This window comes from Schistocerca americana, chromosome X (genome assembly GCF_021461395.2).
Source record: "Schistocerca americana isolate TAMUIC-IGC-003095 chromosome X, iqSchAmer2.1, whole genome shotgun sequence".
Taxonomy (NCBI): Eukaryota; Metazoa; Arthropoda; class Insecta; order Orthoptera; family Acrididae; genus Schistocerca; species Schistocerca americana.
Genome location: NC_060130.1, coordinates 432,841,421 through 432,858,462, shown reverse-complemented (window position 1 = coordinate 432,858,462; position 17,042 = coordinate 432,841,421). Strand labels below are relative to the sequence as shown.

The 17,042-nt window shown below is 39.3% G+C and overlaps 1 protein-coding gene across 2 annotated transcripts in view; it reads right to left on the bottom strand.

The window, feature by feature from the left end:
- LOC124556662 overlaps window positions 1–17,042 on the bottom strand; it is a 79,796-nt gene that overhangs the window by 24,145 nt on the left and 38,609 nt on the right. Inside the window, exons 4-6 of one of the 2 annotated variants that reach the window (XM_047130632.1) lie at window positions 6,102–6,259; window positions 900–1,061; window positions 533–751 (exon numbers count right to left, since the gene is read on the bottom strand). In XM_047130632.1, the coding sequence (XP_046986588.1) occupies window positions 533–751; window positions 900–1,061; window positions 6,102–6,259 (539 nt within the window). The remainder of the gene's footprint in view (window positions 1–532; window positions 752–899; window positions 1,062–6,101; window positions 6,260–17,042) is intronic. The other variant, XM_047130633.1, reaches the window with a different exon arrangement.

Genomic DNA, 17,042 nt, shown 5'->3' with positions numbered 1-17,042 from the left:
ATGATTGAAAAAAAGACAGTCAACATGCTCAGTAAAATAGATAACTGATCTAGACCATTCATTCATCTGAAGGAATGTTGTCTCTTCAAACCCACAGCTATGGCTACTTTAAGTAACTTCATAGTTAATAACTTGTATGCAGTCTGCATGGGGTGGCATTATAATGTGAATTACAGTAATTTACAGATTACACTACTATTTTCATTCCATCCAGGATTTCCCATTATCATATTAAAGTAACTGTTGTTCCTTTCCATACACATATTACAGATTGCCAACATCTTGGCATTACCATCAAGGTAAGGAACAATATTTCCTCTTTTAACTAAATTCTCACAGCCACTGCTGTATATCAGTCCCATAACACTATCAGTATCATCATTCCTTGAAACTTCAGTTGTAATCTACTATATTTAAACAAAATATATAATGAAAGGCATTGGCACTATTCATGAGTCTGTATGCAACTAATGTTTGTAGAAGAAATAACTATACAGAAGATAAATTACTTATATCTAATAAATCACTGTACCGTGAGAAAGCTAGTGGTGCACATATGATACCAGCTGATATTTTCATTCCATTTTCAAGAGTAATGTAGTGCAGCACATAACGATGAAAATTCTTCCACTCACGTTTTTCCCCATAACTGTGATCTCTTACACCATCCATCTTTACTGTGTACTGTTTTCCATTCACTGTCACTTTACCATGTAACTTCCCAAATTGTTCATAGTGAGTCTGGTGGGAACTGTAAAATTTGAAAGTTGATCTGATACTCATAAAACACTATTCATCTTCATTTTAGCAGATTTCTTATCTGTGCACTATAACATATGATGAAACAAAACTTCTTTTGTAGTACAAAATTTAAATACCTCAGTGTATCTTGAAATTACCTTCGCACATTTTGGAAATATTCTCTACTCCACGTCTCTAAAGCCATAGCACGTGAGATACACAAAGGATCCATGTCAGTATCATAATCAAAATACCGGTATTCAGAATTCCAAACTGCGTTGATTTCAACATCAAATAATTTGTTTTCATCAGTACTTGACCTGAAAGAGAGCCAAAAGTGAAAACAAATTTTATGGTAATCAAGTATAATCATGTTTCTGCAGCTGAAGTATAAAACAGTTTTCAGTGCTGCAAATGCTTGCTGTGGAACCAAGAATTATATGAGGAAGTCATTTTTTTCTAATTTGTAGTAGTAAACATAGAGTTTCATATAACATAAAACTCTCTATAATTGTGCTTAATAAAGTAAAAAAAGTACTAAATTAAAGTAGCTTACTTAGGATCTTAATTGTATAGCCAGAGAACATCCATATGCTTTGTAAATCATCAAAGCTTATCCCACAACTTCCCTATCAGTATTTAGGTAGTCTGATGTCACTCAAAAATGTAAAACGTGTATTAAATTTGTTTCACTGCAAGCTAAGATATAAAACAGACCAAATCACCTCAGAAAATGAAAGTAGTTGTTAAAAAAGGTCATTACACATATGTGAGTTTTCTCAGTATATTGGAAAACTATGAATTAAACAGCAGTGTTCTCTGTGGAGGAAGGATTGAGTTGTTCATTCTTCCTGAATGTCCAGTAGGATATATGTCTACATTAGCCATTTTCTTTTAGTAACTGTAAGTTCATCAATGTTATCTCTAGCCATTCTTCTGACACTCATATGAAAGCCTTCTTCAGAACTGAGGTAATGGATATCATGATGCTGACTTATCTGCCATTGCATCCACTGACTCATTTCTCTGGGTTCCCCTTTGGCACATTACCTAACAGAGCAGAACATCTTTCCTACTCACGCATAAGCAGAGAAACAAGTTCTGAATATTCTGTATTTTTTCTCCTGATTACCTGCAATTAGTAGTTTGACAAACACTGAGGTAAAGGGAAAATGTGCTGAACTTTGTGTAATAATACAGTATTCTCCAAGAGGAAGCAGAAAGTAATTTTGGAATCTGCAGATTTCAAATAGGGCTGTCACATTAGACTGGGATATACACTGAGGTACCAAAGCAACTGGTATAGGCATGTGCATTCATATACAGTCATATGTAAACAGGCAGAATATGACAATGTGGCAGGGAATGCCTATATAAAACAACACGTGTCTGCCACAGTTGTTAGATCAGTTACTGCTGCTACAATGGCAGGTTATCAAGATTTAAGTGAGTTTGAACATTTTGTTATAGTCGGCACATGAGCGATGGGACACAGTATTTCCGAGGTAGCGATGAAGTGGGTATTTTCCTGAATGAACATTTCATGAGTGTACCTTGAATATCAGGAATCCGCTAAAACATCAAATCTCTGACATTGCTGTGGCCAGAAAAAGATCCTGCAAGAACAGAACCAATGATGACTGAAGAGAATTGTTCAAAGTGACAAAAGTGCAACCCTTCCACAAATTGACGCAGATTTCAACACTGGGCCATCAACAAGTGTCAGTGTGCAAAACATTCAATGAAACATCATCGACATGGGCTTTCAGAGCCGAAGACCCACTCATGTACCCTTGATGACTGAACAACACAAAGCTTTATGCCTCACCTGGGTCCATAAACACTGACATTGGACTGTTGATGGCTAGAAACACGTTGCCTGGTCAAATGAGTTTCATTTCAAATTGTATCCAGTGGATGGATGTGTATAGCTACAGAGACAACCTTATGAATCCATGGACCCTACATGTCAGCAGGGAACTGCTTAAGCTGGTGGAGGCTCTGTAATGGTGTTGGTGTGTGCAGTTGGAGTGATGCGGGACCCCCGATATGTCTAGATATGACTCTGACAGGTAACATGAACGTAAGCATCCTGTCTGATCACCTGCAGCCATTCATGCCCCTTGTGCATTCCAATAGAGTTGGGCAATTCTAGCAGGACAATCTGACACCCCACACATCCAGAATTGCTACAGAGTGGCTCCAAGGACATTCTTCTGGCCACCAAACTCACCAAACATGAACATTATTGAGCATATCTGGGATTCCTGTTCAGAAGACATCTCCTACACTCATATTCTTACGGATTTATGGACAGCCCTGCAGGATTTGTGGCATCAATTCCCTCCAACACTACTTCAGACATTAGTCAAGTCCATGCCACTTCATATTGCGGCACTTCTGCATGTTTGTGGGGGCCTACACAATGTTACGCAGGTGTACCAGTTTCTTTGGCTCTTCAGTGTATTTCATCACAGGGTCCTGCAGGTTTCTGTCCTGGATCCTTTATTGTTGTTGATTTATGCTGATTATAAGTCTGCAGCCGGGGATGAACATGAGTAAAAATTTACAATGTTTGCAAATGACACAAATATTGTAACAGAAAATCTTTTAGCTGCAGTCACCAACATTTTGTGAAAAGTCTCTATACATTTACTATTAACTTCCTGTCTGTCGACCTACGGAAGGAAATTTTATGAAAATTCTACCAAGTCACAAAAGCCCAGAGGAATACATAGTGATATTCAGAATCTAGCAATTACAGAGGGTTGACAGCATCATGTTGCTGGGTCTTCACTTAGACTGCAGATTAAGCTGGGAAAATCACATATTTCCAAAGTGAATATATTGAACAGTAGTCTGCTTTTGCATTAAGAGTGCTCTCTTATATTGGAACCAAATAGTGACAAAGGCAGTTTATTCTGGTTATGGTCATTCCATCGCATCATGTGGAATTTTCTTCTGGGAGAGCTCTTATTTTGCTCAAAATATCTTCATTGTTCAGAAGACAGTGATTACACTCATTTTAAGAATAATTGCAGGAATCTGTTGTTAAATACTGATTATTCAGCTGACAATATTTTCCACTGCTTCTCAATACATTTTCTTCTTTCACATGCTTTGTTATAAAGAGCCCCATTCTGAAAGCAACTCAGCAGACCACACGAATGACATTAGGAATAATAACTGGAAATGACCAATCGGAATATCTGTCCATAGTGCAGAGATGTGCTAAGAATGCTGGTGCAAACATTTTCAACTTTCTTCACTCTGAGCTTAAAAACTTAAGGAATAGAGAATCCTTTTTCAAAACTAAAATACAGCTGTTTCTCTTGAATCACTCATTCTACTCTTTGGGTAATTGGTAAATAATAGCTTTCGAAAGAAAAGATATAACTAAATAGTTTCATGATCATCAAATGTGAATACAAGTATTATGTGTAGATTGTGTTATTTTCATTCACTCACTGTATAGTATGAATACGTATATTTATTGTATGTGTATGGGTCAACTGATTGTCCTGTGCCTGCACCTGTCAAGCAGTTCTGAACATGTCACTACTGAAGTGCAAAGATAATAATCATGTATTATCTTACTTCTAATGTTGTAGTTGCTGTAACCACCAATTTTGTGTGTGCACTGCTTCATAGTTTGTGCATGATGTTTGTGCTTGATTTGGCCACTAGAGGTCACCTGACCTGCTAATACAGCAGCAGTTGTGTGCACAGCCTGCTGGCTGCACCCTCTGTTGGAACTTATGTCTATATAGGCCAGAGTGCAAGGCTCCACCAGCCATTTGTGTAGTGCAAATTGTATTGTACCTTGTCTTCCATGTGAGTGTACTCTTTGAGCAATAAATTTCAGCGTTCTTGCAGTAGAAAAGTAGTAGCTGTTTGTAAATTTGTTGAACAGTAAATTGTAATTAAAGGTACACGTAAATATATGTAATCATAATTTTGGCGCGCAGTCCGGAACCGCGGGACTGCTACGGTCGCAGGTTCGAATCCTGCCTCGAGCATGGATGTGTGTGATGTCCTTAGGTTAGTTAGGTTTAAGTAGTTCTAAGTTCTATGGGACTGATGACCACAGAAGTTAAGTCTCATAGTGCTCAGAGCCATTTGAACCATAATTTTGGCATGTGCCACAGCCAGGTGAGTTCATCACCATATATATCCTATCCATGGAAGACATATAAATTAATAAAAAAAATCATAGTTTTGTTCCAGAGCTACCACTAGAAAATAGTAGCTGATCAGAAATGAGTTGTCAGAAGTTTATTTGGTAAGTGAACCTAGTTGTATGTGGCCAGTGATGCGTTTTGTCAAACTTAGTCACCCAAACAAATTAGGCAAAAGGAAGAACATAGAAGGTTCCAGAGAACTCTTCCTTTTCCTCTTGTCTTGGTGTTTTTAGGTGTTTCACAATTCAGACACTTCTTTTGGTTTAATGTCCTTGGTATCCCTTCTGGCTATTCTCATTTTTACTGTCTTCACTTTAAACTTCTTTTGTTGCATTTCAATCTGCTCTTGCACTTTAATTTTTCTGCCCACTTGCTTCTCTAACTCTCCACCTCCCCAATCACTTCATTAACCTTTTCCATCTGTCACTACAATTTTTTCTTTTGCCTTTGGAGTATCACATAACATTATACACCAGCAATAAATGACACACTGAGTTGCAGACAGGCACAAAAAGACTTTTACACATTTGGGTTTTGGCCAAAGCCTCCTTCAGGAAAGAAAAGACAGATGCATACACACAAACAGGCACATCTTATGCATACATGACGTCTCTCTCTGGTTGCAGTAGCCGGAGAGAGCAGTCACATATGCATGTTCTTGTTTGAATGTGTGTGTGTTTTCTTTTCATTTCTGAAGAGGGCTTTGGTGAACCCTAAGCATGTAATGGTCTTTTTGTAGTGCTTGTCTGCAACTCAGCATGTCATCTTTATGGCGAGTAGCGATCTATCATTTCTAATATTGTTGATATTCCAATCTGGAGTTTCCCTTGTTGAATTATACATTACCAGCTACTCAATGGTATATAGAAAAATTTGGAAATCTTATTAGTTAGGCCCTATACTTCTAGAAAAGAATAAATCAATTCTAAAGTCAGTCACCCTTCAGTTTTAAATATCTTATGTACTCTGATTCTGTGTGAGTGTCAGTTTATCTTTCACTAAATTTCCACTACAAAAAGATGAGACTATCTGAGATAATTATTTTTGAATGATAAAAACTCCACTTAATCCCTAAAGTTATACATGGCATGACTCTTTCCTGTCTGACACATTACCTTGAGCAGCTAGAAATTTTTAATTTTAAATTACAGGTAAAATATTTTCCACAGGACAACTCACTTCATTTTTCCTTTGTACTGCAATTCCCATGTTCTCATTGGCTGAAATGGTGCAATGACTAGTCCCTCTGCTCCATATTTGTCTTTCCTCTCCAGTTCATTTCTGAACATCATGGTGTCTGGCAGTTTTGGAGACTTTAGGAGCCCTACATTAGGAACCTGTTCAAAACAATTATCATAAGATCGAAACTTGATAGCTCTAGGAAATCATTCGGTGTTTATCAGCATTGTCCCTATCACATAAAACAGTGATGATGTCAGTTATTTCCATATTTGGTGTTGCATGAATGGTCAAGTAGTCAATCTTCATACTTTTATAAGGACTGGTGCAAATATTCATATCCTGACAGCATAGAAGCATTTCAACATTTGTTTGTAGTGGTTCTGTAAAAGAGAGAGAGAGAGAGAGAGAGAGAGAGAGAGAGAGGTAACACAATGAACCATATGAAAACCCCTTTGGTAGAACCATGTCTCATGATCTCATGATGTACCTATGTAGTGGTAATGGACTGTTGGACTGTTATATAGCCAATAACACATTAAGTCAAGCAGAAAGTATTTTAAATGGACCATCTTTACATCAGTCTGGTTATTCTAGATAGCAAAAAATAGAAAGTACTAAGAAATTTTAAAATGGCAATGGCAAACAAATGTAGGATAAAAATCTGTAAGTAATAAAGAAAAATTTTTCACAAAAAAGAAATTGCAGCTGTAATGTATGTATAACTAAAGCTTTGGATGGTTTGTCTGAAGAAGAGCTTCCACACTGCTATTCTCATTTCAATATGGTTCACTACCCCATAGCAAAGGGATAGACATATTAGTACCATTTGGCAGAACCTTAATCCTTCTCTGATGAAAGCAGATCTGTAGCTGTTGTTATTGGTACTCAGGATCCCTAAGGCTGTTTGTGTGATTTTTTTATATGTTCTTTTGGGGACAGATTAGCATACATTGACAGCCACAGGCGACTCTGTACACGATATGGACAGTCAATAGATATTTGATATGAGTGGGCAAGTGTTGCCTTCTTGAAAGAAGGCTCCATTTTACAGTGTTAGGAAAGGTAAACATGATGCTAGATGATGATAAAAAATATATTGTGGAGTCACAAAATGTGACCTGAGGGCATACCTAATGGCTCTCCACTTGAGAGAGTAATGCTGGAAAAATTAGGATTCAATGTCCTGTCAGTGACAAGGTCATTAGAGCTGGAGGGCAAGCTCAAATTGGGGAAGAATGAGGAAAGAAATTGATCATACACTTTTCAAAGACTCTACCTCAACATTTTCCTGAAGTGATTTACTTAAACTATGAAAACCCTAAATAAGATATTCACATGGGAATTTCAACCATGGTCAACCAACAAGCAAGTCTTATCTTTCAAGTATTAAGTAATACTGGAAAATCACTCCACAACATTTTGAAGATACGTTTTCCTCTCTCTGCAGCTTGTGGTTTAGTGATTAGTGTTACCACCTCTGGTACACAGGGTTCTGGGTTCAATTTCTGGCCAGGGCAGAGATTTTTTTCTGCCTGAGGGCTGGGTGATTGTGTTGACCTCATCACATCATCATCATTCAGGAAGAGTGGTGTGACTGGACTGTGAAAAGATTGGGAATTTGTATGGGCACTGATAACTGTGCTGTTGAGCACCCCATGAACTGAATATCATCTTTATCATTATCATCATGTTTTCTTCCATCATCTTGATTATCATTTGTAGCTGATAAGCAATTGTTTTACACTTGCATGAAAAACAGTATATAGTAAAATCAGTCTCATATAACAAGCTTTTGTTAGGGTGTCTTCCTGTAGACATTGTAGTGTTACTAGCAGCTACAAATGCTCTGCTGTTTAAAATAACCATAAAAAGGACTCAATTGTCTCTAAGGAAACAGGCAGAAAATGTATCTCATAGTCTGCACTTGGAGACGTGATCTGCAAGAAAGGGTTTCAAGCAAATGGGTACTCATTTACAAAGGCATTATTTGCAGAGTTAGTGTAAGATATAATATCTGTGGTGTAGAATGCCATAAATATCGATATTTGTTCAGTGTATAAGTGCGCTATCTTTCAGGAGGGGGCTTTGGGAGGATGTGGGCCGCCAACGGCAGTTAGCCTCCGGACTTGTATCTGTGTAGAAGCGAAGTGCTAATAAATCTGTATCTGAGAGAATTCTAGTTGCTTACCTACAACTATATGCTATTCCCTCACAGGTGACCCCGTTTTTTGTGTAATATGTGTCCGAATTACCGCCCGAAGGTTATTTACGTGCCTACCGCGTCGAATTTCTTCGCGATCGTGAGGACCATTGTTCAGCTTCAGACAATGGCCTTTCAGCACTCACCACCACCCAGATGTCAGCAACATCTCTCCAGCACTCCTGCCGTCATAGTGGACATGCCGCAAGACTCTTCAGAATCCTTCAGCCCGAACATGCAGTGGAATTCATCGAGTGCCACCAGTTTCTTCCAACCGCCAACGGTCGTGGTCTCTGGCTTTGTTAGCTTAGACCTTTCCACGTGTTCTCCACAGAGTGTTGTTCAGAACATTCCTACTCCTGTGTCGCACACACAATTCAATACAGTTCATGGCGTTGTGCGAAGTTTTGCTACTTTGGAAAATCCAGTAGTAAATTCAAACTCGAGTCAGTTACCGCCATGTGTGTATCCTTCCGTGCCGGCTAGTCAACAGGTGCTCAGTGCTCGCCAAACAGCAAATATCACACCGAGTGTGCATCCTAGTGGACATGTGCGAGATCCTTGTGTTGCTTCTAATCAAGTCAACAATTCTGTGCTGGACAGTAATTACCCGGACATCTACAACCAGCCCCACCGCTCATGGTCGAGTGAATACAGTGTGCATAACGGACATTCACCGGCGTACTTAAGTACTTGTGGCTTCTCTCCGAGCTACCATGTCAATAAGAATGCACATTTTGACTACAATCCTCACAATGTTCGAGCGTCCATCGCTTCTCGAGATGCCACGCCCCCAGACCTATAGGGAAATATGCAGGTTCATCAGAACAGTTAATTATTACCGTAAACATTTGCCAGCCACTTCTGCAGTGCAGGCTCCTCTCACAGATCCTCTTGCTGGCCCACAAACTTCTGGCACCCACCAGGTCCCATGGACACCAGGCTTTGACAAGGCATTTAACGAACTCAAACAGCTGTTGGCCTCTGCTGCTACTATTGCTCACCCATGTGTGGATGCCACAATGTTTATCACAACTGACGCTAGGGACAATGCTGTCGGCGCAGTACTGAGTCAGACATACAATGATGTTATGATGCCCCTACAGTTTTTCTCAGAAAAGCTAAACAACGCGCAGAAGAAATACTCAGCATTTGACAGAGAATTACTTGCAGTTTACGAGGCCATAAGACACTTCAGAACTGATGTTGAGGCACGAGATTTCTATGTGCTCACTGATCACAAGCCGCAGGTTCCTGCCATAATAAATCCTGTGGCTGATCCGTCCCCACGACGCTTTCGTCACATCGATTACATCTTGCAATTTACAAATGACATTTGCTACATCCGAGGAGCGGACAACGTGGTTGCTGATTTTCTCTCATGCATTGGTGCTGTCACAACCTTAATTGACTTAATGGACCTACCTTGGTTGCAATCGGCAGACCCCGATACCATGCAGTTAATTTCGGACCACAGCTCCTCTCTCCAACCGGTATGCTCTACTTTCCCTGGCATATCTGACTTAGTGTGGTGTGCTGAATTGACTGGTATGTTGCGGCCATTCATTGCTATGCTCCTTCAACGCCAGATCTTTGACAAATTACACACATCAGCACACCTCGGTGTCAAAGCTTCCACTCATCTGGTAGCTGGAGAGACATGCGCCGCGACTGTCAGTTTTGGGCAGGGCATGCGTGTTGTGTCAACAGAACAAAATTTACAGGCACACTTCCCCACCCCTTGGCTGTTTTGCCCAACTGCCAGCCTGGTTTCAGCATGTTCATGTGGACCTCGTAGACCCTTTGCCCCCCTCCGAGGGTTTCCATTACTTGTTTACAGCTATTGACAGGATGACTCGGTGGGCTGAGGCTGTGCCTATTCTGAACATTACCTCTGAGACAGGAAGTCGAGCATTCTTAGCTTCGTGGATCTCTAGATTTGGCTCACCTGTTTACCTCACCACTGACCAGGGACGACAATTTGAGTCTTCAGTTTTCTCCGACTTATGTGTGGTATTGTCAAAATTCATACTTCTGCATATCACCCCCAAAGCAATGGGCTTGTCGAGTGATGGCATCACACCTTAAAGTCTGCCTTGCATTGCTATGACTAACTGTAGACAGAAGCAATGCCCTTCATGCTTCTTGGACTTCGTGCGACTTTCAAGGAAGACTTCAAGGGTTCTGTAGCCGAGTTTGTGTATGGCAAACCTCTGGTTTTGCCTGGAGAATTAGTCACTCCCACCCCACTTCCATGGCCCTCTGAACTCCCTTCACTTCTCAAGCGAGTGTGCTTGCACTGCAGCAAAATTCAGCCGCCACCTCCGGCTACTCATACACCTCCGAGCGTGTATGTACCGCGCACGCTAGAGTCTTGTGAGTACGTGTTTATCAGAGATGACTCAATCAAAGCCCCACTTCAGTCGCCCTACACAGGTCCCTACAAGGTCATCAAACGCTCCAAAAATAACATGGATCTCCTCATAAAAGACTCTGTAACCACAGTTTCACTCAACCCAGTGAAACCAACTTTCATTGAGCCTCAGGGGAACCTCCCTGATTTTACCCCTATTTCTCCCACTCCTGCTTCGAGCACCCATCCATCTTCTCATACCATACATTCGGGTATTGATTCTCCACAGCGTGCTTCTCTGCCGAGCACTGCTTCTTCTCCGCGTTCATCTAATTCGAGTGGCCAATCTTTTCAAGGTTTCACTCCTCACAGTCCTCGCAGTCGAACTGCCAACCACTCAGATTCTACCATTGTGTTACCATCTTCGAGTGACAGCTCTTCATCATGCCGTTCAATCCACGCTCCTCATGGCCTTCTGTCACGCTCCCTCATCCGTCAGCTGATCGCCTGAGGTTGTTGCCTGCGCAGTCCAGTGCACTTGCCACTCCCCTCTTCGCAGATGCTTCCCCCTGCCATGGCTTTCCCACACCTCCCTGCCTCCCTACCATTGCTCGTACAAGTGCCACCCAAGAATTCACAACACAAGTACACCCTGATGACATACATAAATTATCTGTTGTCGTAAATGGTGATACGGTGTGTGTGGTACTCACGTGTGACAATGTTGAGGGAGGAAGTGCAGAAACTCGTGTGGTGCGCCGCTTTAAATTGAGCACAAGTACTACGTGTGGCAATTTACATGCCTTTGTTAGGCCTTCTGGCAAGGTGATTCTCCGCCTGCCTGCTGATGAAGTGCTACACCTCCACTCCAGGACGGAACGTCGTCTTCAGCCGCCGGCATCGCTTGCTGACTTCGCCGTCGAAGTACCGGGTTTGGTCTCCTACCAGTCAACCACTTCCGCCTGACATGGAAGAACTGTACATTACCTTCCTAGCTTCTCACCCCCCCCCCCCCTTTCACAGGGACGTACTCCATACTGTGCAGAGGGGGGGAGGGAAAGGGGGGGGGCTAGGGGCTATAGAGCGCCATAAATATCGATATTTGTTCAGTGTATAAGTGTGCTATCTTTGATGAGGGGGGTTTGGGAGGATGTTGGCCACTAACAGCAGTTAGCCTCCAGACTTGTATCTGTGTATAAGCGAAGTGCTAACAAATCTGTATCTGAAAGAATTCTAGTTGTTTACCCACAACTATATACTATTCCCTCATATCTACTGATTGTGACACATACCTTTTCCACATAATACGTACTATAATGGAGGAATCCAAGATTAAAGAAGCCAGGAGGTGCAGGCTGATCACAATTTCAATGCTCCCCCCACGTGCCCCCCCCCCCCTCCATGCCCCCCCACACCCACACAGTTTGTATGGGCAAGATTATGGTACCAATAAACTTTGAATTTTATGATCTTTCCTAATTTCTGAGTTTCTGGGAAGAACTGTGGAAACTACAATTGCTTCCCACCATTTAATCCAAGAAGTCCATCTTTTATTAATAGTTTCAAGAAAACATATTTCTCCTAAGGACTTATTATGCATTTTATAATGATTGACACTTTCACTCTGAAACTTCTGTTCTGGCAACATCATATGATAAAGATTAATGTGTTGTAACTCATGGGGATTGTGGAAATGTCTACTTTTACTTGACATATGAAAATTTTACTTTAGTTGAAAATGGGATAACATATACTGTAATACTTGAGAGAAAGAGTGTTTTTTTAATTCACATTTTGGCAAGTGTCAACTTTGAAGAGTCATGGAAGCCAGATAATAATTACATAAATTTCCTTTGCACAAAGATACAACCATTCACTACTTACAGGCAGATCTTAATTGCTTTCTGATTACTTATTTTGTTGTAATAATGGTGGATGCAGATTGCCATAAATTGCCTTATGGTGATATGTGCAAACAAGACAAAAGTGTAAATGCAAGCACTGTTGTCTTTCACAGCTGGTGTGTTTTTATACAAATAAATGTACATAAAGTGCCAATATCACATGTTTAATTTATTTGATTTTGCATCTTTGTGCACTACTTTGTTGTCGATGCTATGTTTCCAGACCTCTGAATAGTAATAATGACGAGGGCCTCCTGTCGAGTAGACCATTCGCCTGGTGCAAGTCTTTCGATCTGATGCCACTTTGGCGACTTGCGCGTCGATGGGGGTGAAATGATGATGATTAGGACAAGACAACACCCAGTCCCTGAGCGGAGAAAATCTCCGGCCCAGCCGGTAATCGATCCCGGGCCCTTAGGATTCACAGTCCGTCACGCTGACCACTCAGCTACCGGGAGCGGACTTCTGAATAGTAATTTCACTTCATTACTCATTCTCGCACTGTTTACATCAGGGGTTCTTGTCGGATATGAAACCATAGTACTGTTATTTGTTGTTGTATACCCATAAGAGACAGTACTAATAATATAATTAGTTGGCTTGTACTTATGTGAAACCATGCATCATTTACAGAGTTATGAAATGGTGATCAGTGCACATACTTACTTTGAGATCAAAAACGAACAGGGCTCAAACAGTTCCCTACTACTGGCAGTAAACACAGTTTTTGAATGTCTCAGCATTAGTGAAACTTCAGTGAAACCAATCTTGAGATATACAAAGAAACTTCATGTCTTGTATCACCAAAAAAATAGTTCTGTTAAGTGACAAAGTTTACATTAGATGAGTTTACACAGTGAGCCATAAGACAAAAAATCCACTTCTATTGGAAAAAACAGTTTCTAACAGTAGCAGCTGTATTAGAAAAGATGAAAAGAAGTGGAAGATTTTATTGTTATGAGCAAACCAACCCTTTGGCACACTATTCTAAGATTGAGCTTCTGAGACAAAAAGTTCGACAAAAAATGTTTCTTGGTGGAAAGTAATTGAGTAGCAGGAAAAATATATGAGTTTTTGTGGAAAATAATACACTTTCAAAACAGTGGATGGTCTATTTATTAAACTGCTGAGAACTGGTGTCATGCAGATTATTCCAGAAAGTTTGGATGGCAGGACCAAAAATTGCCTTACACATAAAAAATTTATATGATCATGACAGAGGACATTTTCAAGAGTGGAATGGCTGGCAAGGAGGAATTCAAGTGCAGGTGAGGTAAGATGGCTGCTGTATCAGGTGTGCCGTATCTTCAGCTCTTAATAAAGTGCTGATTTCAAATTGAATGAGACAGATGTTGTAGAAATGAAAGTACGTCTGGGGCTGTTCTGTTATGAACAGAAACATATTTCAGCTGTTATTGAGATATCTACACTTTTCAGACAATTCACTGCAATCTAATGGTTGACTCTACAGAATTACACCAGTTTTAGTCTATTTAAGTAGCATCATGAGCCCTAATTACATTCCAGACAAGAATCTCTGCATTGACAAATCAATAGTTTTGTGGCACAGCTTTCTGTTTTTCACGCAGAAAATTAAGAACAAGAAACACAAGTATGGTGTGTAGCATTATGAACTCTCTGAATCTAATGGTGTGGTTCTCAAAGTAAAAATCTATTGAGGCAAGTCACAGGAGAAGGCCGGGTTTGTTCACGCATCTAGTTATATTATATACTATGGAAGCTTGAAGAAAGGCTACATGCTTCATATGAATAATTTTTATAATTCTTTATCAGTTACAAAACTGTTTTCAACTTACAAAACCTGTGTGTGGAACATTACATAACAACAGAAAGGAAAACTCAAGATCATTAGTTGTTATGAAACTGAAGAACGGTCAGATGGTGTGGAAAAGAAATGAAATTGTTATGGTTTGAAAATTAAGAACAAAAGGGAATTCCTAACCATTTCTGATATGCATCGTGCCGAAATGGTGGAAGTTTGTAATTGAAACAGCAAAGTTGTCTTGAAACCAAACAGTCAGAGACTACAAAAATGGCATGGCTGGTGTTGATCAGTCAGATCAAATGTTGTCATATTATTCAGCACTGTGAAAAATTATTAGATGGCCAAAAATGTTTGCTATACATGTAATGGAAATTCATATACACAATATCCATTGGTTTTATAATCAGACAGCAGGAATGTGTATCAAGTCTCTAGCCTTCAGAGACAAATTTATTCAGGTATTGATTGGGGATAAGATGGCAGACACTCAGAACAAAATCAGGGCAGAGGCATCTTCCATTATTTAGGGGCAACACCCATCCCCAAGAAATAAGTGTAGCTCATAAAGCCATGCAATGTATACACACAATAAAATAAATGCTGTGAATCATGGTACTTTTGTCCCACTTGCGGAGAAAAGCCACCTCTTTTCATGGAAGAATACTTCAAGATGAATAATCAATAAAAAAAACTTTATGTTTCATTACTATTAGTGATACAAAGTATATATTTTTCATCTAAAGCTAAAATACTTGTATGAACTTTGTATGCACTTTTCTGTTAGTTTATCCCAAGTGTGAAAATAAAAATTCTGTTCCACCATACCCAGACAATTTACTGTACCTGTCCCTGAAGCCCAAGACCTGTAAATCACATGCATTTGCTATAAATGTTTTTGTACCGATATCTGACTTTATACAGAAACTCCTTTCCTATGAGTTAACTCATAATGAACACCAATGGCCAGGACATTAGGCACAAGATAACTCATAGGTGGCCATAATTGTGGTAACAGAGCTGAAAGCTGTTCACCTCCATGAGCACAGAAGAGAATGTATCCTCACCATCATTATTATTATCTAACTAACAAGAGTAACAATCTATGAAAGTTTAAAAGTTGGTTTTACAATAGTTTGTCATGTAGTCATGTCTTGGAATTTACATTCCTAATGACTTACATGGGTGATATTTATATCTTCTGTGATACTGTCGGAAAAAAGTAGTAATAGCAGCTGACTTCAACATCAATGTCTTAAGTCAATGCCATGAAGCTGACAAATTCACTGATCTAATAAAAAAATCCAGCTTCAAATTAAACGTCTTAGAATACACCAGAGAAAATGCCCAGTCAGCAATCAGTATTGATAACATTCTGACAAATTATGTGTTTGAATATGTTCATAAATTTTGCTTAGATATAGGAATGTCTGATCATAAAGCACTGGTTATTGAATTGGCAAAACAAACACAGAAACCTCACCTAAAAATAAGCCTAAGTACTTTAAAAGAAATTTCAACTCAGAAAATTTAACTGTATTCCAGGACAGATTAAAAGAAACAGACTGGCAATGTAACAATAACAAGTCAACTAATGAAAACTTTCAAAAATTCCTAAACAGCTTTCTTCTTGTATTCAATGAAACCTTTCCACCTAAGTGTGCCAACACCAAAGTGACATGTAAACTAACTTGGATAACAGAAGGAATAAAAATTTCTAGTGCTAGGAAATGGCAGCTGCACAAAGAGCTGAAATATAACAAAGATCTAGCTTTTATTGAATATGTGAAGCATTATAAAAATGTTTTCAAAAATGTTGTAAAGGCAGCAAAACAAATGTTTAACAGCGAATTAATCTCAAATCATAAGAATAAATCAAAAGCAGTGTGGTCTGTTGTTAAATCAGAATTGGGCGTTAAAGTCAACAGCCATGAAATTTGTAAAATAAAGCATGAAAACACCACCACTGTAAATCCTGCTCAAATATCGGAACACTTCGATGAAGTCTTTATCAATGTGACAAAATCAAACATCAATGTTACAAATTACAATAAAAATGTATGTCCATATGGGCTTGATCGAAAAAATATATCTCCCATGAAACTTAGTAATATTACAGTGAAAGAAATAGAAGACATTATATTATCACTAAAAATAATTTTGGCGGGTTGGGATGGGATACCTGCAAAAGTAATCAAATCAGTGTACAAAATAGTAAGTCCTCCACTACCTGAATTAATCAACAAATCATAGAAGAAGGTTGTTTTCCAGAATCATTAAAAACACAGAAATAAAACCACTTTTTAAGAAAGTGTCAAGAGATGATATGGGGAACTATCGTCCTATCTCCCTCCTTCCAGTGCTGTCAAAAATTTTCGAGAAAGTAGTTGCTATCCAAATCCAAAACTTTATTGTATCACAGGGGATTATTTTGTGCAATCAGTTTGGCTTCCAGCAAGGGAAAAATACAACAGATGCCATAAATAATTTCATAGAAAAAATTAGCAAAGCTCTAGACAAAAACAGTAAAGTAGCCGGAATTTTCTGCAACCTGACAAAGGCTTTCAATTCCGTAAATCATTCCTTGCTCATCCACAAACTAGAAAAATATGGGATTAAGAGTGCAGTACTTCAATGGCTTATTTCTTACTTATCTAATAGAAAACAAAGAACAATCATCTCTTCAAATGGTGCAAAC